The 25,562-nt window shown below is 43.1% G+C and overlaps 1 protein-coding gene and 1 long non-coding RNA gene across 11 annotated transcripts in view; one reads left to right on the forward strand and one right to left on the reverse strand.

Annotated features, from left to right (window-relative positions):
* The window catches only part of LOC136793865 (uncharacterized), a 38,231-nt gene extending 31,547 nt beyond the window's left edge, over positions 1-6,684 (reverse strand). The window contains exon 1 of the long non-coding RNA XR_010839893.1: positions 6,479-6,684. This is a non-coding gene — a long non-coding RNA (uncharacterized lncRNA). The remainder of the gene's footprint in view (positions 1-6,478) is intronic.
* NRP1 (neuropilin 1) overlaps positions 1-21,157 on the forward strand; it is a 140,372-nt gene extending 119,215 nt beyond the window's left edge. For 6 of the 10 annotated variants that reach the window (XM_067030368.1, XM_067030364.1, XM_067030367.1 and 3 more), the window contains 7 exons: positions 2,066-2,125; positions 8,295-8,432; positions 11,957-12,231; positions 12,724-12,820; positions 15,134-15,184; positions 17,517-20,688; positions 20,982-21,157. In XM_067030368.1, coding sequence (XP_066886469.1) covers positions 2,066-2,125; positions 8,295-8,432; positions 11,957-12,231; positions 12,724-12,820; positions 15,134-15,184; positions 17,517-17,806 — 911 coding nt within the window. In that variant the 3' untranslated portion in view covers positions 17,807-20,688; positions 20,982-21,157. The remainder of the gene's footprint in view (positions 1-2,065; positions 2,126-8,294; positions 8,433-11,956; positions 12,232-12,723; positions 12,821-15,133; positions 15,185-17,516; positions 20,689-20,981) is intronic. The other 4 variants (XM_067030369.1, XM_067030366.1, XM_059056375.2 and 1 more) reach the window with 1 other exon arrangement.
* The last annotated feature ends 4,405 nt before the right edge of the window (positions 21,158-25,562 follow it).

Here is a 25,562-nt window from a genome sequence, read left to right on the forward strand (position 1 = left end):
ATGACAGCCCATTTGTCCTTTTTTAAAAGCTTATTTTGCTCTGTGAAGCTCTGTGTTAGTCTTTTCTGAAGAAGGGCGGGCTGACATTGGCTGGTGTTTGCAAGCAGTCCAGCCTGCCCTTAACCCACTGTCTTTTCACAGGTGAGCATCTCACCTCCTGGGCTCACACACAAGTCTGTACCCTCCTTGCTCTTTCTGTCACAGCTGCAAACTTTGAATGTTCAGTGTCTTAAAACCCAACGAAAAGTATTCTCCCTTTCACCCTGGCGGCTGGCGACATGGAAGTTGGGGTCAATGCTCTCTTAAGGTTCGGTTCCTTAACAGAGACGATGTCACTTTAATGTCTTCTCCTGGGGGTGACCTATTTGAATATAGGGGGAAATAAGTATTTAGCAAAATGCTCGTTATCTATAAACAACACTGAATTCCAGGTGAACTGTACCAAATGTATGGAAATGAGGAGAGATTTTGCTCTCCTTTGCTTGCTTGTCAAGGTGAAAATTCACCCTTGAAGTTACTCATTTGCAAATGCCTTTGATGTCATTAGATAATACAATTGGCTTCAAAGGCACCAGGAGGCCACATTTCACATTGGATCTGTGTGTACCCAACAGCGGAATTTGGCTCCCAACCTCTAACAAAACTGACAGTGCATATCTGTTTTTTAAAAGTGAATTTTCACCTTGAGTCTTTCTCCTGTAAGACCACTGGGAACGGAATGCTAATGCGTCTGGCCTCCCTCCAATTCTGCTATTATAGATTCACCTTCTTAACCCATAATATATGTAATGGCTTCTCCTAGCGCCTGCCTCATTGAGGCCATGCACACGTGAGACCACTTATCCAGCATATTTCCTGGGCAAGCAGGGGTAACACGACTTGGTGCTACAGTGGACTAGCTCAGAAATCTTCAGGACATTTCAAAAGCTCAGTTTTACGGCTCTCTGATTCATGATCCGGGTGATTTCTCACCCGTGGGAGCTGCAGGATAGGACTACGGCTCGGCCAGAATAGATATGATTACAGTCTCTACTGAATGACACTACTGCAAGGTGTACAGTGGCACCTCGTAGCCACCTCCAAACTTTCCATGATGGGCATGAGCCCCCCACGCCCTTACCCTGAGTCTGCCCAGGACTTTATCTCTTGGGAGAGCAAATAGATGCTCTGACCATGATCTGCAAGGCAGACACACATACGGAGAAATGGCTTTCTCAAGCACCAAAGTAATAAACAGCAAACCAGTTTTTCAAGAAGCGTTCAGGTGATGCTTGTGGGTTGGGCAACTTGAAGAACAGGACTTTAAAACAGAAGTCTCATGACGAAAGGCTGAAAATGGCTGAGCTAAGAAACCTAAGCTAAGAGGGTAAATCTAAGTTTCCACTGGTCCCCAGACCACGAATTCCAAGTCGACCCAGGCTGATTGAAGTTGACAGCATTCAGGGTGTTGTCTGTGCAGTCTTCCAGCTCCTCGGGACTGTGAAGAAATGTGTCCCTCCACCCCTTCCCCTTTCCTGCAGCTTCTCCGAACTGCATACCGGGCGGAATTATTTGTCCTTGGGAAAAACAAACAACCACAGCAGCAAAAGAAAGGAGGAATTACTGCCATCCGCTTTAAAACTTCAGTTTTTAAAATAGATTGTGGGGACCAGCCTTGCAACTCCCCCCAAGACACACATATGAAACCTTGGGAAACTATTTCAAGCTTAGAGGTCTAGGTCAAGTTTAACACTTAAGTCACTAAGGACCTTGGGTGGCCTTTGCTTTTCACTCTTGCAATTAGTCTGGGAGTCAGGGAATGCCCTTGGAAGGAAGTCTAGAACTCTCCATACTGCCTAGATGCTTTATGAGTAAAGGTATCAGGTAAAAAACAGTGGTTTATTTGAATTTGATATTGTGGTGAACAAAATTTAAGACATTTGCTATAGCTGGAATTAAAGGAAGAATTATCTGAGGGAACTGCTAGCCTCTAACAGATGTATGTCAGCATACAGCATTCTCTACTAAATATTACCTACAACGCTGCCTTTTTCTCATCTCATATGTTACTGTTTCTGTGTTTCAGGTGGTACCACTGTGCTGACTACAGAAAAGCCAACCGTGATAGACAGCACTATACAATCAGGTATCAAATACCAAAGAGAAAATGTGCTAGATTTCACATATGCCTGTCCTTTCCCACAAAATAGCACATCGCTACGGTTCTCAACTTCCGTTTCCCTCAAAGTCTTAGCAGAGACGCCACCAGCATCTGGTCCCCAAGCATGAGCCATAAACACTGCTTTCCTTTCATCCACATGTATATGCAGCAGGGAGAAACATTTCCTTCCCCATCAGTCATTGCCAAATGGTGACAATCCCCGCTCTCAGCGGAAGGAACCGAGGAGCATACTTTGTTTAAACGCAGCACATCTAGGACACGGACTGTGTTTGCAAACGCAGGAGAAGGAAGTCTCCCAGGCAGCAGCCTGACTATTTATTTTCATCGCCACTCAGCAAATCGGAGACGCGCGGCGTTTGTCAGTTTCGTCTGCCGCAGAGTTGGCAGATTTACAGCCGCATTTCTAGTGGGTGCACCACGAGATGGGGTGCAGGAAACCAGGGCTAGCAGTGCGCCTGGAGAGGAGCGCCTTCGGGAAGGGCACCTCTGCATCCTTTTATTAATAGAGGCCCTGTGATGACTTTTAGAGCCTCTGGTTTGCTGTTGATCAGGGCCCAGCCACAGGGATAAGGTGGCCTCCCCCTCACTCTCTTTTGTATTCTGTTAGTATTTTTTGAAAATCTTCCCCACAGACACACACCAGGGGAAACAGTCCGCATAAGCAATCAGAAGTTTTACATGCTTTAAAGTTAATCATTAGAGTGAGGTGAACAGGTCAGCTCACCAGCTTCTGCCATTTCCTCTACTGAAGCCCGCAGCCTTGGCCTCCACGGTCACTTCTTAATGGGGCATGTGGTGTACATCACTGTTTCCTCAACAGCAGACCCTCCGCAGCCAACAGAAAGCAGAAAGGACTGCTCTGATTAGCGTGCTTCCTTAAAGGGTGCTGTCACTTTTGACCCGATTAACCAGCAAAACAAACTTCCCTTTAGCTGAACTTCACCCCAGGTTTCCCCACGGTGGGCTCAGGGTGACAGACTCCCTGCTACCACTCGGCTCAGACACCCCCAAATGCGGAAGATGAAACTGAAGAATAGTGTTCAGCTAAATTCCAACAGCCAGCGGGGAGTCCTATCCACACCTTTTCGGGTTATAAAACATAGCCTTGGGGGATTGGCTGGCTGCCCCTGCCTCCTGGATGGGGCTCTTGCTCTCTTCCTGGTTTCCCACTGAGCCCCACCGGGGTGGTTTTTATGGGGTAACTTCCTTGCAGGTTCTTTATGACCCTCTGTCACAGGGAAGAGGGGTAAGGTGAACAAGTGATGTTCTAACAATGTAACAAACATTTTAACTGTCTCTCTAGTTTTTCCTCTTGCCAGAGAGTTAATGACAATCACTAGGAAGTTGCCAGCTAGCTTGTTAGATCTCATCTCTTTTCCTGCCTGTCCAAAGAACTAGGGGTCATCAAAAAATGAAACATGAACAGCAACCTTGGAGAAAATGGAAAGGTACATCAGATCCCAAAATGGGATGACTCTCCCTCAGTGCTGGAAGTCTTTGTTATCAGACCAGGAATGGCTCTGTGAACTTGTGATTTGTGCATGAGCTCAAGGCCTTTGTCTTGATAGCTTCGCAGAGGAGATCCAGAGCAGACAGTCATCTCATAGGGTCTACTGTGGTCAGAGGGCAGAGGTACAAATCGTGAACCAGTAAGACCCCTTGCTACCACCACCTGAACAAGTTCATGTCAAACTGTTACCAAGTTCAAGCTCCTACTGCTTACCCCAGGGCAGGTCAATAAATCGAGAGACGAAGTATTGGGACAAGAAATAGCAACTTTATTCAGAAAGCCTGTAGACCGAGAAGATGGTGGACTAGTGTCCCAAAGAACCATCTTACCCGAGTTAGGATTCAAGCTTCTTTCAGACTAAAAGGGGAGGGGGTGTGGCTAGTTGTTGTAAACTTCTTAGTGCTGGAATCCTTTGTTCTTGCAGCTGTTCATGGATGTGTGGTCACAATGTTCCTATAAACCTCCGGCAAGACAATTGTTATTTTATATTCTGCAACTTTTTATTTCTATATGAATGGGAAAGTGTTATACCTTTAAAGGTCAGCCTTGAGAATGGGCTTTCCTGTATATTTCAGGCTATAGGCAACATTCTTTTACAAAAGTGCAGAGCCAACAAGACTAAGCACCCGGCAAGAGAGCACAGGGTTAGAGCTAAAGGAATAGATCCAATATGCAGTCAGGTTTGTTCTTCTTCTTTTTTTTTTTTTTAATAATATGGTTGTGTTCTTTTTTTTTTAATGTATTTATTTGTTTGTTTGTTTGGTTTTGGCTATGTTGGGTCTTCATTGTTGCACGCAGGCTTTCTCTAGTTGCGGTGAGTGGGGGCTACACTTCGTTGCGGTGAGCGGGGGCTTCACTTCGTTGCGGTGAGCGGGGGCTTCACTTCATCACGGTATGCAGGCTTCTCATTGCGATGGCTTCTGTTGCAGAGCACAGGATCTAGGCACTCGGGCTTCAGTAGTTGTGCCACGTGGGCTCAGTAGTTGTGCCTCGCGGGCTCAGTAGTTGTGCCTCGCAGGCTCAGTATTTGTGGCGCACAGGCTTAGTTGCTCCGTGGCATGTGGAATCTTCCCAGACCAGGGCTCGAACCCATGTCCCCTGCATTGGCAGGTGGACTCTTAACTACTGTGCCACCAGGGAAGTCCCCAAGGTTTGTTCTTTTCTATTACAGGACCACAGGGCTTATTGATGGGGTGGTCTGTTCTACAGTCAGCCCAGAGTCCTTTACAACTTGACTTGGTTTCCTGTTTGTCCATTGTCTGAGTCATGAATCTGGCTCTCTAGATCTTCATTTATGGATAGTGAACTGTCTGAGCTTCTTTGAGGAGTTCCGTTCATTGTCACCTTCTGGCTAAGCCAATGCTTAGAGATCAGGTCTGACTCTGTGGTGTTCACCCCATGGTCAGATGAACCATCTGATACCTGGATCCCTACTGTCCTGCAGGCACCTTGACAAGCAGCAGCAAGTCAGACCCTAAACTTACATCATCCTCTGATTTTGCTGAAACCACTAGAGATTCAAGCAGAGTCTGAAGTCTTCATGTTGAGGATTCTTCTCAATATAATACATTCAGTGGGCATATAATGTTCATATACTGTCTGGGTTGTAATTGGATGCGTAAAAGCCTATTAATGCTCTGCCAGGAACTGATGAGAAACCCTGCATTTTAAATCCAGCTCCCCCTGGTGAAGCCTCTTACCCTCCAGGGATCCCCAAACATCCACTAGAGCAGTTCAGAGTATGTTCATGACCCATGGTTGCACTGACCCAGGCACCTCCACTTATTTCCACCGCAGGACCAGCCTATGAGTAAGCAAGCTTGCATACCCAATAGAAGTTTTGAAGACCAGATTTAAAAATTAAATCCTTGTACGTATATGGTGCTAACGATCTAACTCCAGGCAAACTAGGTTCACCAGGTGCAGCTGGTGCTGGCTCACAGGGGCTATAAATTTAAGTTCAGAATATTGTTTCCTGCTGTTTTGAAGAGTCAAGAAGGGATTTAGCCAGATTATTCCCAATGAATTTAATGAGAATTGTGCAGCCACAGGGCCTGGGTAATATTTTGAAGATTGAAAGGTCACATGTACTTAGTCCTATATACACATTTCATTCGTCCATTTGCTTTTTTCTCTTTCTTTCTCTGCCCTTTTCTCCTCTGCTTCTGTCCTTCTCTCTTCCTCTTTCCTTCTCTCTCTTTTTTTTTTTTTTTCCCCTTTCTGAAAATGTTTTTGTGTATTTTGTGTGTTTAATAGCCTTTCTAGCCAGGCTTGAATCTTCAACATTGAACTATTCTGACTCCATACCCATCCCCCACAAAAGGTACTGATTTTTTTTTTTAATGTATTTTAACTTAACAAGATTGCCATAAATTATATGATCAGGACAAGGAGATAAACGAGTAGTTAGAGCAGATCGCCATGTTAAATTCGTAGATTGGGAAGAACAGTAGAAGATAAAGGCTGACGTCATTCACTGGAGCCGGAGAAGTGCCTGAATTACTCTTTCAGGCAAAGCCATCCTCTGTCCTGGCCATGACAAAAATACCCGAGTTCTTCTTATATTTTATGACATCGCCAGAATAGTAATAGCCAAATTACGGGTAGTATGGTTTTCTGTAAATTATACAATAAATTTAATGTATTAACAAGGCAAATATAACCAGAAATGTGTATGCTGTAATGGCTTACTGCCCTCCTCTTTGTGCATGTCTTATAAATAACATTTAAGTAGAGACCCCAGAACCACACACATATTAACATTTTCCCATATTAACATTTTCTAACACGAGATTACACAACAGTACCTTTCGGGGCTGTGGGCGTTGACATCCACGGTTGTTCAACCATTCTGTCACTGTTCAGATTCGATCTTGCTGCACAGAAGCAGGGCAGATTTTGGAGAGGGTTTCTCATGCTTTACGAAGTCCTATTTCATGGTTATGATGGACTAGGCATGAAATCTATCTCTCCAATGACACTACCGCTGTGAAGTATAGCCCTTTGCCCGAACTGAAAGTGCTCACGTTATACACATCACGTGACTTACTAGGTTTACTTTCCCAGCTGTCTCTGTGAATCCTTTGGCCGGTCACACTGTCATCGGAGGGGAGAATCCATCCTGCTCAGTTTTGACAATGCGTGTGGTGCCTTCCTTCCAAATTTCACATTAGCATTTGAAAAGAGTTCCTTGGAAACTCAAAATGCAAAGTAACTCATTCTTATCTATTCAATAAACCTTTCCATTACAATCCTCCGGCCATTGTTGAAGTGGGGGAGGGGCAAGGGAGCCCAGACTCGGAGAAGAAAGCAAGATATTTGTGTTGAATGCTTAGACAAAGTTAAAGAAAAGATCCAAATGAGATAGGCTCTCAGCCTGACCTAACACAGCATATAATACCATACTTCCCTTATTGTACAGAGACGTTGTTTTGAGGCTTTATTTTTTAGATCAGTTGGCTAGCTGCCCTAGGCACCTTCCTCCTCGTCTCAATGCTGCCATCTTGTGGACACCTGAACTCAATGAGAAGCGATGACCCTCATTAGAGAAACCAGCCCCTATTGTGTGTTTAATTTTATTGTATATTCGGGGGAGGAGTGGACTGGCGGAAGCAAGAGAATTTTATCTTTAGGATTATTTTTTATTGTTAGCTCAAGTTTACCCCCCGCAAAATTCCCAGCATCAAAGACTTCATTTTCCCTGTTCTTAAAAAGTTAACCAATTTCCCCCCAAAAAGGGTTGAGTAAAAAAATAAGGCTATTGAGGTTTAGGTTTAAAAAAACCCATAGCCAAATAGCACCTTTTAGAACACACAAATCATTCCTGAGAATCCCTTCATACTTTCCTTTTAGATTCCAAAGGAAGCATTTTGAACGTTAAAAAATATACAAGTGGGTACCTATTCAAGTATGCTTTGGCTTTACTTGACCTTACATTGAGGTTTTAAGTGGGGCAAACAATTTATAGGCAAATCTGAAAATTCACTAAAAAAGCAGAAGCTTCCAGTTAAAATTAACCGACCTGATACGAAGCATAGAAGTAAAAAATAACCTTATGGAATGCTTCAGAGATCTGCCAGTAAAAACCTGAAGCATAAGCTGGTGTGGTGAGAATACAAATAACCTCCAGGGTGAGATATTCAGCCAAGTCACGTTTCTAGACGTTTGAGGTTCATGGGTCAATCTCTAATTAAGATTCTTTTCATTGGTGGATATCAACTTATATGACTCATCCTCAAGAGCAGAGTATCTTTCATATTAAGTATTGTGGAAATAGGGAGAATGCTAATATAATATACATGTAATATACATGCTTTGGAAAGTAACCTTCCTGGAAATTTTATGTAGCAATCTGACAGGCAGTCCATAATCTTTTTGAGCTGGATAAAAAAACAAATTTTTTTTAATGTTACTAAATATGATGTTATAAGCATTTGGACTTCTCCATGCATCTTTTGACTTTCGTGGTAATCCTGGATTTTGTGGCTTTCCTGGAATTTTCAAACAGACATGAAGTTATGTAAATCATGCTTTCCATGAACGAATTAAGGACCTCTCTGACCTAAATGATTAAATGTGTCTTTCTCTGCTTGTCTCTGTTTTTTTCCTTTCCACCCACTGAAGAGTTTCCAACATATGGTTTTAACTGTGAGTTTGGCTGGGGTTCTCATAAGACGTTCTGTCACTGGGAGCATGACAATCACGTGCAGCTCAAATGGAGTGTGTTGACCAGCAAGACGGGACCGATTCAGGATCACACAGGTAACGGAGGGTTCACTGTGGCCTCATTTCTTTGCATTAGAGAAAGTGTTACTGCGGAGGGTTGATGGGTCTCTGAATTTAGGGAGTTTAGAAAATACTACAGAGCATTCACTTTTGCTTTTCTTTTCTGGAATTAACATCATGTCTTTCCCTAGTAGAGATGCCCTTAGGCCACTTTGTAGAGAATGCTGATTAAATGTGGCAACTGATTGGCCCCTCTGAAAAATAGCAAACTTGGCAAATAAGTGTGTGTGAATTAATACCTGTTTTCTACTTTTTCTGAACATTTTTCATGGGAAATTTCAAATGTATTCAAAAGTAGAAAAGAAATAGTAAAATGAACCCTCTCTGTACATAACCCAACTTCAACAACCATCAAATCCTAGGAGTCTTATTTTATCTCTAGCATCCTGACTCTGGGTTGTTTGGAAGCAAGTCCAAACACCACCATAGATGGTGTCATCTCATTTATTTTGCAGCTAAAGAAACAATAAGTGAGCTTAACGCTTACTCTCTTGACCCATGAAGTGGAAATGGATTGGGTAGGGGTAGAAATCTTGTTCTTTTGAGGAAGATTGTAAATGTAGCCCATTCCGTCTGAGCAGATAGAAACCTCGCCACACTCCAACCCACCTCACCTCCTGTCTTACATTCCTTCTAAGATTAATTAGGGTTGGGGTACGTAGGGAGCCGTCAGCCACTTTTGGGAACTCTTTTACCCGCTGCCATCCTGTTTTCCTCCTAGTCATTTTATCACCCAACTTGAAATATGGAATAAAGAACCATCAGTGTCCTGCAGAAAAGCGCACATGCATACCCTCACTCACACACACACACACACACACACACCCAACCCACAAACTTCTGCCCTAATCAGTGATACTGACAGGACTGCTTCCTCAAGTCATGTTTCCCAAAAGAGACCCCAGAGGGGCATTTGCTGATGCTGAGAAATCGCATTAAGCCGAGCTTCCCCATGCCTGTGCTTGGGATGAGTGGGCCAGGGGGCCGATGGACAGGCAAAGGGTACTTCATGCCTTTCCCACTTTGTTGTTCACTTTTTCCCCTATGAATACAACCATTAAGTAGGTTGAATAGGCCTCTTTCCATCACAGCTACTTCCTTTCCTAATAAGAATGACAAGGAAATTGGATAAAATTGGACTCCTTCAATTCTGAGACACTTTCAATTGAATCTTAAGACAAGCAGTTTTAGAAAACTTAAAATACTTTGACTGTAAATGGCACTGTACATAGAAATGGCATCAAATTAACCAAATGCAATTAGCTGCAATGAAGGCGGTAATGGTGGAAAAATTGATGCAAAGTGAAGCAAAATGGCTCAGTAGGCTCTGACATTCAAAGGAGGTTAAAAGCTATGTTAGCCAGAGACAAAAGCTAAAAGGCTTGCAGAAGTACAGTGCTAATTGAGAAAACGGAGAGAGAGTTCCCGACCCAGAACTGTGATAAAATCCCTGAAAGGAAAAACATCAGCACTTTATGCGTTGGAGTGTCAGAAAAGGCGGGCTTGTCTTAGATTAGCGGCTGAGAAGTGCGATTCCTTCAGAAGGATTGGTCTCTTTTGTCCTCCCAGACGCCCCGATTTACTTGGCAGTGGTGCCAGTTCTGCCCAAACCAGGAGGAACCCCTGCAGCACCAGACACAATCATTTGCCAAGAGAGATACGTGAGCCCGACATCTGAAAGGCAGGAACTTGTTAACATGTAAAAGTCTGAATGAAAAGAGGCCCCCCCCCCACGCAGGACACACGCACACGGCCTGCCACAGATCATGTGCGGCGCTCTGCAAATCTAACGTGGAGATTTCTGAAAATGAACACTGTCTAGGTTACAATAGCCTGCGGCCCAGTTTTGGATTTATCAAAGGAATCCCACATGCTTTTCTGCATTTGACCTCTAACGATGAAGCTATGTCCCTCCTTTCAGAAGATTCCCGAAACGCGCATCTTCCTCTGCTTCATTGCACATATGCTATCGAGCCGCCCACATACATGGCGGATGCAGTGAGGGGCACTGGAGATTCAGGTGTGAAGGAGGGAACCCAACCCTGGAGGTGCTCACAGTCTGGTTCCGGGTGGGAAACGGCTCCAGCGTAGTGGGATGAGGGCGTCCAATGTCCGGGGCGGCAGCAGTGGAGGAAGACAGCACAGGAGGGGGCAGAGAAGCGGCCTGACTCGGGGACCATCTAAGCTAAGCACCCTCAACTTCATTCTTCTCCGTAAGATCGGGGACGGGGGGGGGGCAGCAGCAAAATGGGGGCATGTCTTACCTGCCCGTCTTGGTGGGCTGAGTGAAGTGGCAGCAGACACAGACAGACAGGTGAGCATCATTTAGTAAATCAGTGGGAGGAAACAAACCCCAGGGGTGACTTGAGTCTGCGTGGTCCAGAGCATCACACCTACTGCCGGGGCCGTGGTTTATATCTCCACCCTCCTTTCATTTTCCCCGCCCACCGGTTTTATTAAGAGTGCTTGGGAGCCATCTCAGACAAGCAGCCAGGTGAGGGAGGAAAGCGACTGAGGACACATCCACCTCACCTGGACGCTGCCGACTCAGCATGTGCCCACATACGCGCAGTGAAAGCGTATCTCCCAAGCACACCAGCCTCTGGGGCAGCACACCGAACGTCCTGCTGCTCACTGAGGCTCAGCATCAGACCCATATTGTCAGCAGGTACGGTGTTATAGGAGCATCGCTGTTTGCAGAGCAAACAGTGAAACACGAGTTGTGTGTTTAGACCAGCTGGTGGCAGAAGGCAGTGCTCCCACAGCGGGTCATTAACAGCAGAGCCAGGAGTTAGTCCTCCAAGCTCGGCGAGCATCTCCGTTGCCAAAATGGCAGGCTCTAATAAGCCTCAGAAATGCAGCCTCACCTCTCCTGGAGCCAGAAGCCCACATCAAACAGGAGCGGGGCTCACAGCTGAGTTGCAGGCTCTCAGGTGTGTTTAAGGAATTTATAAGCCATCAAAACAAACTAGGGGAAAAGAATCAAAGTTTGGCGGAAAAAATGAAAAGATTGCCAGATTATTTGGACAAACTGCAGCTTTATTATCAAGGAGTTACAGTGACCAAAGCATCATCAACCAGAAGCCTACCTGCTCCAATGGTAAATAAATAAGAATACATCTAAATGGTTCCATGTAGTGTCCGTGTTCACATGCGTGCTGCTGAAGCAATCTTAAAGTTGCATGAAGATAGGTCTTCCTGTACATCCGATCTACTTGCAATGGTGCAGAGACCAACACAAGTCATAGCCCGTGTCCGTGTGACAGGGCGTTCCAGATACGTGGTATCAGACGAGCCTCTGTCACAAACGTGCTTTCACAGAAGCTGAGAGCAGAGCCTCCAGTGTCAATGAGGTTTCCATCCATTGCCCACTTTCGCTTCCCCTGCACGATTGGGTTCTGGTTCTCAGCCCAGGAGACAAAGTTTTAGCAGAACTTGATAGGAAAGAGACAAAGGTTCATCCTTTCGGCCACTCTCTTTAACACAGCTTTTTGTCACAGCAGGAGATGGCAACTTCATCTACTCGCAAGCTGATGAAAACCAGAAAGGCAAAGTGGCTCGCCTGGTGAGCCCTGTGGTTTATTCCCAGAACTCTGCCCACTGCATGACCTTCTGGTATCACATGTCTGGTTCACACGTGGGCACGCTGAGGGTCAAACTGCGCTACCAGAAGCCAGAGGAATATGACCAGTTGGTCTGGATGGCCATCGGACACCAAGGGGACCACTGGAAAGAGGGGCGTGTCCTGCTGCACAAATCTCTGAAACTTTACCAGGTGGGCCCCCCTTCTCCGGGATGGGGCAGGTAGCTGTTTTGCGGTCTCTGGGGTAATATTTGAAAGTTATGCAAATGAGATGCAGAAATCATTCCAAATTTTATTTCAGGTGTTTCGTGAACCTGAGATACTGCTGCAATGATGATAATCTCAGTAGCATATTTCACAGTCTCCTAGATTACAGACATAGGACCGACTGCTGAGAAAGAAGGGAAAATGCTACTCAATAATTATTTGGGGTTGTCACAATGAACATTCCTTTAATTTGCTGCTTTTTTCCAGTTTTAAATTCTGTATCCTACAAAGATACAGTGAGGAGAAGTTTTATGCCATCCCCAAGCAGTTAATATGGATTGAAGAGCGAATCGTGTGCTCATTAGAAATCTCATGAATTTCATTTACGTGCTGTGACTTGAGCTGAACAAGCATTTGTAAGCACTGTTATTTGGGACCCAACATTTAAATACTGTGAAAATGATCTCATTTTGTTAGGTGATTTTTGAGGGTGAAATCGGAAAAGGCAACCTTGGCGGGATTGCAGTGGATGACATTAGTATCAATAACCACATCCCTCAAGAGGACTGCACAAGTAAGTATGGGTTGCTGTAGAAACCAAAGCAGCGCTTGCTCAGGGCACATGTCTTTCCACGGAATAGTCCTTGTCGTGCGCATTTGGACCTCGAATTTTAATGTGGGCTATAAGCGCATATCCTGTAGAACGCATGGTCTGGTGCAACAGGGCATAAGGCCAGGTCAGTCTACCGTTAGCTGCCCCATTATCTAACCTGGTTCACTTAGAATGTCTGGTTGGTACCCACAAAACTACACAAATAATATGCAATCCAAAGATCATAGCAAAGAAGAAACTCACAGTTTCCAGGCTGTGGTACGCCATGCCTAAACATTGTGATGAGAAGTGGAAAACTCAGACATCTGGATAATTCCAAATATCTGAGTGTGTCAACAAGCAGCAGGCCTGTGAAATTTTTTATCGCAGTGGATTTAATGAAGATTACAATGTGAATGAATCATAGGCACCATCATTCTTCGCCTTATTACAAAGAAGTAGATGTTTCTGACTCTAAAAACAGTTGAGTTGACTCAAAAGAATAAAGGAAATTTAGAGACTTTGGCTAGTATTTCAGTTTATGGATTTCATTGGTCTGGTGTATATGAGTAAGAGTCTGATGTAGAAAACCAATTCATTCTCCCAGTTCTTGATATATAATTATAAATAGCACCACTAATGGCAATGTAATAGCACAGTAATTAGTCTTAAGCTCCATTTGCTACACTTAAACTTTTGTTATATATCATTATATAATAGGATGTTAATTGTAACAAAATGGAATAACTCTACGGGGCAAATTTAAGACAAAGCAGGCCTGTCGGCTGTAATGGGTTTTTGGTCATTTCAGCAATTTACAAAGCTTTTGTTATACAATGTATTGGATATACCTAATCCCTAAAGTGGCAATAATTTGATAGGGTCGATTAAAGAAATTGGGGGAAAAAGAGGGCAGTGAACAAAGGCCTGCTTCCTGCCACAGTACTTAGCAGACCTTCACAGAAAATAAGGCTTAATATTTAAGTTGCAACTACTTTACAAATTCCCCACATCCAGGTGTTCCCAGTTGTTTAAATGTATGTTTCATACAGTTACACAGGGCACGTACTACTTGCTTACCTATTCCAAGATGAGAAGGTTGGTGATGTTTATGGAATTGGAGAGCAAGCTCTACCAGCTGAAACCAAGAAATACATTCAGGGCTTCCCTGGGCTTCCCTGGTGGCGCAGTGGTTGAGAGTCCGCCTGCCGATGCAGGGGACACGGGTTCGTGCCCCGGTCCGGGAAGATCCCACATGCCACAGAGTGGCTGGGCCCGTGAGCCACGGCCACTGAGCCTGCGCGTCCAGAGCCTGCGCTCCGCAACGGGGAGAGGCCACAACAGTGAGAGGCCCGCGTACCGCAGGAAAAAAAAAAAAAAGATACATTCAATCTGGTTCAACAGGTTTGCACTGACCACCTTCTATGTGCAAAGCAGCATCCCAGTGCTACAGTGAATGTACAGAAGCTAAGACAAGTCCGTGAGCCTTTCTGTTTTCATGTGACTCATCTACTTAGCTGTGCTCACTGCTGGGCATTATACTCAGAAAGTCACAGCTAAAACACCATTAAAACTTTGTGTTGCTGTAACAATGAAAAGGCATCTAAGATAATTCTATAATTATTCGACAAATATATTTCCTTGAATATTTAGCCATGGACGCTGGGAGATTATCAGCTCTTTGTTAATTATTCATGCATTAATATAACAAATATTTATTGAGGCACTGCGTATGTTCTGAACACTGTTCGAAATGCTGGGGACATAGCAGTGAACCAGGTCCCTGTGCTCTACTCAGAACCATAAGGGATACCAGGACTCCACTCCCTCCAGATGCTTTCCTTTTTTTTGGTAAGACACAGGACACAATCTCTGGCCTTAATGAGCTGACATACCATATGAGAAACGGACTAACACTTACGAAGCAGTTATCTACAAGAGCACAGGATGGTAGCCATATGTGCAACTCCACTTCTGTTTTCTATTTTCACCAGATTTCCCCACACTCCAAATGCCAAAACCATTTCCCTCCACCCTGCTCTTCTCCTAAGACAACACACTCTGCTCCTGCAGTGCTTCTTGGATTTAGATCTGACACCAATTCCCTAGTCATTTAACACTGCCTCTCTATAGCTCTCCAGTTACTTGGTGGGGTCAGCTTGTACTAAAAACTCCAAAGGAAACCCAGCAGAGCCATTAGTGGCGCGCGTGTGTGTGTGTAAAGGTTTATGTAGTTTGTGTGTATTGTATTTGGTTGGCAGTTCAAATATCTTTCCATTTTGTTTGACTTGTCAGAACCAGCAGACCTGGATAAAAAGAACCCAGAAAGTAAAATCGACGAAACAGGTAAATTTGTCTTGCTGACCGATTTTTAAAATATTTTACTGTGGCTTTCAGTATATTTATGAAGAAGCTTTCTGGAACTTTGGTGCACTGGTGTATCAAAGCAGCTCACATGAAATAAACACCCACATCCGTGGTACTGGGCCTGGGCTGTCATCAGAGTGCCCTCTCCCACCTGCTCTGCAGACTTTGGAGCCGCACGCAGTAAGAGTCTCAGCCTGTGTAAGGGGGTGAGCCCTGGGGACATGTGCTCCCCTGGCCCTTCCCTGCCTGAGCTGCGAGAGGGGGCTCAGAGGACAATGACATGAAACACTCATTTTATAGCTATGAACACAGGAAACTAGTGAAGATTGTTTCTTACCCAAAGACCTGCAATAATTTTCATTTAATAATTTGAAACCAACCCAAATTCTTGTTCCTGGTTGATATCCAGATATAATCTTTAGAAAACGGGAGCCCAATTTCTGTGATAATCTGTTTTGTTTGGGCCATCTGTTCCCACCTTCCTCTACTGAAACCCTCATTTTGCGATAATGATCACAGTATTGATGATAATGATGCTGATGGGGGTTTATTGAGTAGCTAGTATGTTCCAATTGCTTTACACAAGTTATTTAATCCTCACAGCTGCTCTCTGAGTGTATTTATCCCCATTTTACAGATGAGGAGATTGAAACTCAGAGCAGTGGCTTGGCCTTAAGTAACACAGCAAATTAGATGGTAGCCTCGGACTTCAGACTGATTAACTCGAAAATGTGTGTTTTCGTTGAACACTGCTCTGTGATCCAACGCAAGACATTTGGTCGGAGTTAGGCCTTGCCTGATATTATTTTATTCCCAGAAGTCTCTGTACCCCCTGCCAGCAGTGGTGGTGTTGGACACTTGCCCCAGTGTCACTCACAGCTGCTACCAGCAGTTCTGTGCCCTATCCATCCACAGCAGCACCTGTTGCCATTAGAAATGTGGACCTACTGTAGCCAGACTTGGACTTGATGGAGACAAATAAAGATGGCACCATGTCTGCGGTTGGTCATATTAACACATGACTCATTTAGCTTAGTTATATAGTCCACGCTGGGTTGTAAACTTTATTAGAGGCTGTTTCAAAACAATGTTGCGGGCTTCCCTGGTGGCGCAGTGGTTGAGAGTCCACCTGCCGATGCAGGGGACACGGGTTCGTGCCCCGGTCCGGGAAGATCCCACATGCCACGGAGCGGCTGGGCCCGTGAGCCGTGGCCGCTGAGCCTGCACGTCCAGGGCCTGTGCTCCGCAACGGGAGAGGCCACAACAGTGAGAGGCCCGCCTACCGCAAAAACAAAACAAAACAAAAAACAATGTTGCATCAAAGGAGAGAATATTAATATGTCCCCATGGCTTGTTTCGCCCTATTTAGGGACTTGCGTCTCATATTTTTAGTTTTCTTTGATTGGAATCCTTGTTGATCAGAACACCATTAAGTAAACACCAGGCCTGTTGCACACTGACATTTTAGTCTCATTTCTAGTCCCAGGTAATGAGACTCAGAGCTCCCATGTTAGTAATTTCTCATGTTCCACTCTAAAGAAAACACTTCCCCAGTGCCTTAGTGCAGAGCTGTGTAACCATCTCCAGCGAAACCACCAGGGCAGCAAAGATGCTGATTATTAAATGTGTTCTATTCAGCACAGCACTGACCCAGCTTCTAGATTGGAGCCATAAGCCACTTTAAATGTCAGCAGCAGGCACGCCCTCTTTCTTTCCGAGAACCCTCTCCTTCTTGAGTGAAACCACCATTGACTCAAGAGGGAAACTTGAAGATTTGATATGTGGTAACACTACCACACAGAAGGACACCTTGGGCGGCTTCCTCGTGCCCGGTTCGGGGATCAGGCCAATGCACCAGGAATGGTTAAATCCCCCTCTAGACAAATGTGTGACAAAGCATTTTGCAAAGTTTACAGACCTCCTATCTGGCCAAGGACGATAAATACAGATTACAATCTCACAGATGGCGGGCTGCATGAAATCGGAATTAGATTAGAACCGAATCCTCATTGTTTACCCAGAGTCAGTGGTTTCCATGCGCTAAGCTTCCTGTCAGAATCACAGCACCAACATCCAATACCCTTCCCTCCCACCTTCAATTCCCAGCAATGAGTCAAACCGAAGCGTTGGTGTTTCTTGGCGATGGAGGAGCCAAACCCCCCGCTGCAGAAACCCCCCGCAGGCTCTTGGGGAGGACAGCCCAGTCCGGATGTGTGCTTCACTCCTTTCTCTTTGCTTCTTCTCCATTTCTCTGTCTACTGTCATCTGCTACGTGGGCAGCTCACGGAGCCAATTTCGTTTTTCTCCCCAGGGAGCACCCCAGGATACCAAGGCACGGGAGACGGTGAGGAGAACATCTCCAGGAAGCCGGGCAACGTGTTGAAGACCCTGGACCCTATCCTCATCACCATCATTGCCATGAGCGCCCTGGGCGTCCTCCTCGGCGCCGTCTGCGGGGTCGTGCTGTACTGTGCCTGCTGGCACAGCGGGATGTCGGAAAGAAACTTATCTGCCCTGGAGAACTATAACTTCGAACTTGTGGATGGCGTGAAGTTGAAAAAAGACAAACTGAATCCACAGAGTACTTACTCGGAGGCATGAAGGCAGACAGAGGTGACCAGGCGAGCAGGAGAGTGGAGTGGAGGACAGAGCTTGAGCTGGGAACCGGCTGATCTTTCACTGTTCAGGCTGGGAAGTGCGTTAACGATGCCAAGCCAGGTTTTCTCAGGAGCTTCGATGAGTTCGGCCGACAGACATGAACGACTTAGCTGTGTTAACGATCGGAGTCCTGTACAGTCAGCTTCTTTCTGTTGGTTTCTTTTGAATAATCAAATGCTGGTGTTGAGACCAAGTATGATTGACTTAATAATTCATTTGGACTCTCCTTTCCCCTCTCTCTCTTCCTCTTCTGGATTCTTTTCGGAAACTACAAAATCCAAGATGCTGGCACCAAGTGTATTCAGTGGGGCCCTTTTGACGGACATGCTACCTGCAGCCCAGTGCCCAGAATATATTCGAGTAACCACATTTCAGTGGACTCCTGAAGCTGGCCCTGTGTATCATCGCCCGCGTCGTGCATAGGCAAAGAAGGAGTAGGATGTTTTCTGTTCAAGTACCGTAGCCTCAGTACCAGTCTAGTGTGTCAGCTCTGTTTACGAAGCAATACCGTCAGATTTCCTCGATGTTTTCCAGTGTTGTACTCAACCTTGTGCTGTGAACTCCATACAGAAAACTGTGCCATCACCAAACACTGCTGGCAACTGGGTGTGATGCCGACAACCACAACGAAGAATCCTTGGCACTGGCTGGTCTACGTCCTCTCAAGTGCCTTTTTGTTTGTACTGGTTCTCATTGTGTTACATTAACCCGCCCTGTTTCTCGCTGGTGAAAGCCCTCCTCTTGAATCAAACCCTGGTGGCCCACTGACTAAGAAGAAAGTATATTTTAGTGTGAGATGTCAGCCTCCGGGTAGGCAAGGGCTCCGAAGATTTGGCAACGTGGCTTAATTGTTCTGCTTTTTCCGTAGTTCAATTTCATGTCTCTTGACCCTTTTGTATAGAGCTGCAATATTCTCTCTTACTGTTCTTTCATATGGAATGTATTTTCAAATGTAAACTCTTTCTCTTCTATCTCTCTGTCTTTTTCCTCTCTTAGGATTTAAGCATTTGCCATTATCCAGAAAAGAAACTTGCAGCTTTAACCTGCTGGTAGTGGCAAACACTTTTACTAGACTTTATGTTGGAAAATAAATAAATAAGGGAAATTCCTAACTTTGCCCTCCAAAGTCTAACTTTGGTTTCCTTGTTAACTGGTTAAAGTGACAGTATCTTTTTTCCTAAGCCGTTTGTCTGTCTATTCCAATCGAAATGAACTTCGATAGCAATGTTTGCATTTAATAGAAATAGTGAGAAGCTGAGAGAAGAAATAATACTAATTGGCTTTCAAGTGATACCCAAAGGAATAGAGTTCTCCCCTTATCCAAAAACAGGAGATTTTTACATCCAAATACACAAAAATGACCCGTGAGAGCCTTCTTGTTTTGGTATTGAGTCAGACAAGGGAAGTGGAAGAAAGAACAGTTAATTTAAGAAAGCGACAATAAATCCTGGTGCCTGGGGATGAAGTATTTTAAGATGACAGAGGGGAAGAAAATGAGTAAAGTCAATACAAATGTTTTTTAAAATTCAGTCAGCAGCAACCCTGAAAAAACAGAGACTTGAATGAATGCTTCTAGAAATTTCCAGTGCCTCACAAACAAAAAGCCTGCCTTGGGGCTGGCAAGACCTAAGCCTCCAATGGCACAGAGAAATAAATATCTTATCAGGCAGCATTGAATTAACCCAAAGAAGCTTTGGTTGTTTTCCGTGTATTTGTACCATGCCGTGTTGTACTAAGAACTTCCTCCCTTCCAGCACTGCTGTAGGTCTCACTCGAATATATTTGTGGGAGTCACATTTGCATCATGGAGGGGAAAGTCCATTCATCCTGGTCTAATTGAATTGAGAATGCCTTTTGTTTCCAGGATAGTATTGATCACTATGAAAGAAGAATAGATTCTTATCCCCAGAGGCATCCATTCAGCCGTTATGTTATGTTATCGTACCAGGATGAAAGCATTAAGACTTGATTTATCTTTAAGGCAACAGACTTACAGTTGTCTTCAGCCAAGGAAAAATGATACTGCAACTTTAAATTTGAAAGTATCTTGCACTGATAAATATATTTAAAAATTATATGTTTATAAAGTTATTAATTTGTAAAGGCAGTGTTACAAAATGTTCAGTTTATATTGTTTTAGATTGTTTCGTAATTTTAAAAGGTGTAAAATAACATATTTTTTTCTTTATTGAGATCTATAAAACTTTCTGTAGTAAAATGTTTTCATTTTACTGGTATATTATTGCTTCATGTTTTGTACCATCATAAAATTTTGTGCAAATTTTTTTTACAGAAATTTTTATTTTCTATGACAATATGACACTTGTAAATTGTTGATTCAAAATGAACAGCGAAGCCTTAACTTTAAATGACATTTGTATTCTCAGACACTGAGTTGCATAAAAAAAACACACAGAACTGAACTGTAACTTAAATTCCAAGCTATGACTACTACATTCCAAAGAAACAGTTGAATTAAACATTTTCCTAAAATATCCCAAACCTGATGGCTTTTATTATATTAGCTTTGTTATTGTTAAAGAAATTGGTATTATTCCAGCATCAAATAACTTTCAAGATGTTTTAAAGTACTCTTTTAAAAATAATATCCTAATAAGGAGAGAAGATTAAGAAGACATTTCCTGAAAGAATATCAACCCCCCAAAAAAAGAAAGAATATCAACCTAAACTGGATACTTGTCAAGATAAGGCATAAAGAATTTGGCATTATAAATGGAAATTTTTCAACTCCAAATCTTGTGTCAAATGTTTCTATATTCCATTTAGTAAAGTTTTTTTTTAATGAAATTCCCAAATATCTGTTGGTAAGTTTTGTTCTTGTAGTAAATAGATAATAAATCTGACAGTGTTTAGGCATTCAGCTATGCTAAATTTTGAGAAAGGGCAAAGTTGAGCTACTTGGTAATTAATTCTTAGGAAAATTTCTTTTCCATCTGGGACTAAAATAATAGTTGTGGTAATAATAATAATAATAAACAAAGACAAGAGGGTAGGGTAGAGTAAACCCTTAAGAAAGCTTGTTGCAACACAACTGGCCTCCCCTCTTCCCCACCATCCATGTGCCAATGGTTCTTTCTTCACCTTCCTCTGATTATAGGAAAACTAAATTCTGAAGCACAGGGGTGAACTGCTCTGCACAGCTCTTCCCAGTGAATCAATATTATTCCCTCTGGACACTGACACCTTCGGCATCTTCCAAGATTTAACTAAGAAGAGGCTATTTTCCCTATTCAGTGGAGTTTTGGGTCTCCCTGCTTCGAGAAAAGAGCCAGAGTTGGGTAAGCACTTTACTGAACATAAATTCTATTTATGCTCATGGGTGTTCCAGAAAACATGATGACTTACAAGGAGTCTATCAGAATTAATCCAGAGATACTTTCTGAAGAACGCTAAGGGCCATAGATTAATGTTTTCTGTTTCATTGTTTGAGAAACCTTAAACACAGATGCTTTTCACTCATTTCTTATCCCTAGTTAGCTGCTAAGCTAGGCTTTTCTTCCTGGGTTTAATGAGCTAAATCACTGTAGAATTCTTCCCAAAGTCAAGAATTAAATAGGTTATGAGGATTGAAACATTTAACTTCAAACATGCAAATTATTTATTGTTCCATCTCCTGTCTTCCCTGCTAACATATTAATCACCACTTGGGCTGGATTGCACTTTATCTTTTTGCAAATCAGATGGATTTTGTAACATTCCATAATGTTTCTGCTTCCCAGTGATAGAGCTGTTGTGTTGCATTAAAAAGCAGTTCTGCCAAGAATTAGCCCTATTTCCCTAAACTCTATCCACGAAGGGGTCTTAAGCAGCTTTTCAGCTCAGGGGTTGCGAAGCCAGAGGGGAAGGGAGCTTCAAACGGAGTGCAACTTAGCACCAAGAAGCAAGTGAGACCAGGATGATATCTGGCTTTTTTTTTTTTTAATATTCCGAAGAAACATTGCAAGATGATACAGATAAGAGCATAATATTATCACACGTATGTCACTTCTTAGTAGCAGTAAAGTTCCCATGAACCAATTCTATCATTTTAGGAGAGAAGGAGTCAACTCTATGGGAATCTTGTATGGTGATAACACTATACTTCTTTACATTGAGAGCATTCTATTTTCACAGCAGCTCTGGGAGCTAAGCTTTGTCATTGTTCCACTTTATAAATGAGGACTCCAGAGTCTAGGCAGGTTGAGGAATGAGTCCAGCACGTATCTGGTCTCATCTCCCCCTCCATTCCTCCTACCACGCCATAGCCCTGCATGATCTCGATAGGTGCCCACAGAGGGACTGGCTACTCGAGAACCAGGAGCAACAGCAGCACCTGGAGGCCTGTTAGGAATACAGAGCATCAGGCCACACCCCAGACCTGCTGAGTCATTTTAACAAGATTCCCCAGATGACCCATATGCCCATCCATTCAGGTCTGAGAAGCCCCAACCCCGCCTGCAAGTACACTAAGCTAGTTGCTCCAGAATTTGCCTGGTGGTGTTGAGACACTCAAAGACAGAGAACACATCACTGCAGGTTTCTCAGAGCATTATACAGAAGAGCCTGGGCACACTGCAGCCTGGAAAACAGAAAGTAAAATCAGGAAATTGGAAATCCCACTCACTTAGCCCGGAAGCACGTTGTAGCCGTCCTGCCTGATTGACGGTGAGAGCCCTACATGTGGACTTTTCTGAGAGGAAGAGAATGCTCACAAAGTATGTTGCTTGGTGGAAAACTTAAAGTGCTATAGAGCAAAGTGAATACATTGTTACTCATCACAGTGTGGTCAGGAGTCAAGGGGGAGGACCAATTTGTGAAGAGCCAAATCTTCCTGTTCAAAAGAAGTTGCCTCATTCATCTCACACAGTTTACTACTTTCCAATGACGTTAAAATCCTGAGTGGTAAAAGTAGGCTGAACCCAATTTAATCTTTCTTCAATAATTTCTACTCTTGTTCCTTAGGGTCCTTATTACAAATAAGTGAGAAACTTTCAGACAGTAGATTTTTGTTGTCCAATGGTGACTCCCAAGAGAAGGCTTTTCTTTATAGAAAGATTGTATCATATCTCCACATCTAACTAGAATGGTACCTATTAGGATGTAGGAGTTCCATAAATGTGTAACATTTATAGCCAATACCAAATTTTATCACTGCCCTATTAATAGAGTTGGAAAGTCGCTTGCTCTGGCAGAATGTTGGATTGAAATGGACCTGCTGTCTCGTGATGGTACAACTGAGTCTCACTCTTCCGCAGCTTGAATGAGATGACTTCCCGGGGTGGAGAGCAGGTTCTGGTCCTTGTGATGCTCCTTTCAGTGATTTGGGCATCTCCCCCGACCATCACTTTTGACATGAGTTTACTTAGCACCCTTATTCACGGCCCCATCATCATCTTGCAAAGACGTGATGCTGCCAAAACTAACGATCTTGATGTAATCCCGTCTGGAAACAATTCCATGGCTTCTTAGGCTGTCACTGCTCTACTTTTGTCCAACTTCTGAAAATTTTCAATGTTGATTAAAATGCTTCTTGACTTTGAATATGCGATATATATTTTTTAACATCTTTATTGGAGTATAATTTCTTTACAGTGGTGTATTAGTTTCTGCTTTATAACAAAGTGAATCAGTTATACATATACATATATTCCCATATCTCTTCCTTCTTGTATTTCCCTCCCTCCCACCCTCCCTACCCCACCCCTGTAGGTGGTCACAAAGCACAGAGCTGATCTCCCTGTGCTATGCAGCTGCTTCCCACTAGATATCTATTTTACGTTTGGTACTGTATATAAGTCCATGCCACTCTCTCACTTTGTCGCAGCCTACCCTTCTCCCTCCCCATATCCTCACCTCCCTTCTCTAGAACATCTGTGTCTTTATTCCCGTCATGCCCCTAGGTTCTTCATGACCTTTTTTTTGTTTGTTTTTTTAGATTCCATTTATATGTGTTAACATATGGTATTTGTTTTTCTCTTTCTGACTTACTTCACTCTGTATGACAGACTCTAGGTGCATCCACCTCATTACAAATAACTCAATTTCGTTTCTTTTTATGGCTGAGTAATATTCCATTGTATATATGTGCCACATCTTTATCCTTTCATCTGTGGATGGACACTTAGGTTGCTTCCATGTCCTGGCTATTGTAAACAGAGCTGCAGTGAACATTTTGGTATATGACTCTTTTTGAATTATGGTTTTCTCAGGGTATATGCCCAGTAGTGGGATTGCTGGGTCGTATGGTAGTTCTATTTGTAGTTTTTTAAGGAACCTCCATACTGTTCTCCATAGTGGCTGCATCAATTTACATTCCCACCAACAGTGCAAGAGGGTTCCCTTTTCTCCACACCCTCTCCAGCATTTATTGTTTGTAGATTTTTTTGATGATGGCCATTCTGACTGGTGTGAGATGATATCTCATTGTACTTTCAATTTGCATTTCTCTAATGATTAATGATGTTGAGCATTCTTTCATGTGTTGGTTGGCAATCTGTATATCTTCTTTGGAGAAATGTCGATTTAGGTCTTCTGCCCATTTTTGGATTGGGTTGTTTGTTTTTTTGATATTGAGCTGCATGAGCTGCTTGTAAATTTTGGAGATTAATCCTTTATCAGTCGCTTCATTTGCAAATATTTTCTCCAATTCTGAGGGTTGTCTTTTCGTCTTGTTTATGGTTTCCTTTGCTGTGGAAAAGGTTTTAAGTTTCCTTAGGTCCCATTTGTTTATTTTTGTTTTTATTTCCATTTCTCTAGGAGGTGGGTCAAAAAGGATCTTGCTGTGATGTATGTCATAGAGTGTTCTGCCTATATTTTCCTCCAAGAGTTTGAGAGTGTCTGACCTTACCTTTAGGTCTTTAATCCATTTTGAGTTTATTGTTGTGTATGGTCTTAGGGAGTGTTCTAATATCATTTTTTTACATGTACCTGTCCAGTTTTCCCAGAACCACTTATTGAAGAGGATTTCTTTTCTCCATTTTATATTCTTGCCTCCTTTATCAAAGATAATGTGACCATATGTGCGTGGGTTTATCTCTGGGCTTTCTATCCTGTTCTATTGATCTATATTTCTGTTTTTGTGCCAGTACCACACTGTCTTGATTACTGTAGCTTTGTAGTATAGTCTGAAGTCAGGGAGCCTGATTCCTCCAGCTCCGTTTTTCTTTCTCAAGATTGCTTTGGCTATTCGGGGTCTTTTGTGTTTCCATACAAATTGTGAAATTTTTTGTTCTAGTTCTGTGAAAAATGCCATTGATCGTTTCATAGGGATTGCATTGAATCTGTAGATTGTTTTTGGTAGTATAGTCATTTTCACAATGTTGATTCTTTGAATCCAAGAACATGGTATATCTCTCCATCTGTTTCTGTCATCTTTAATTTCTTTCATCAGTGTCTTATAATTTTCTGTATACAGGTCTTTTGTCTCCTTAGGTAGGTTTATTCCTAGGTATTTTATTCTTTTTGTTGTAATGGTAAATGGGAGTGTTTCCTTAATTTCACTTTCAGATTTTTCATCATTAGTGTATAGGAATGCAAGAGATTTCTATGCATTAATTTTGTATCCTGCTACTTTACCAAATTCATTGATTAGCTCTAGTAGTTTTCTGGTAGCATCTTTAGGATCCTCTATGTATAGTATCATGTCATCTGCAAACAGTGACGGCTTTACTTCTTCTTTTTCGACTTGGATTCCTTTTAT

The sequence above is a fragment of the Kogia breviceps genome, chromosome 3 (assembly GCF_026419965.1).
Source record: "Kogia breviceps isolate mKogBre1 chromosome 3, mKogBre1 haplotype 1, whole genome shotgun sequence".
NCBI lineage: Eukaryota > Metazoa > Chordata > Mammalia > Artiodactyla > Physeteridae > Kogia > Kogia breviceps.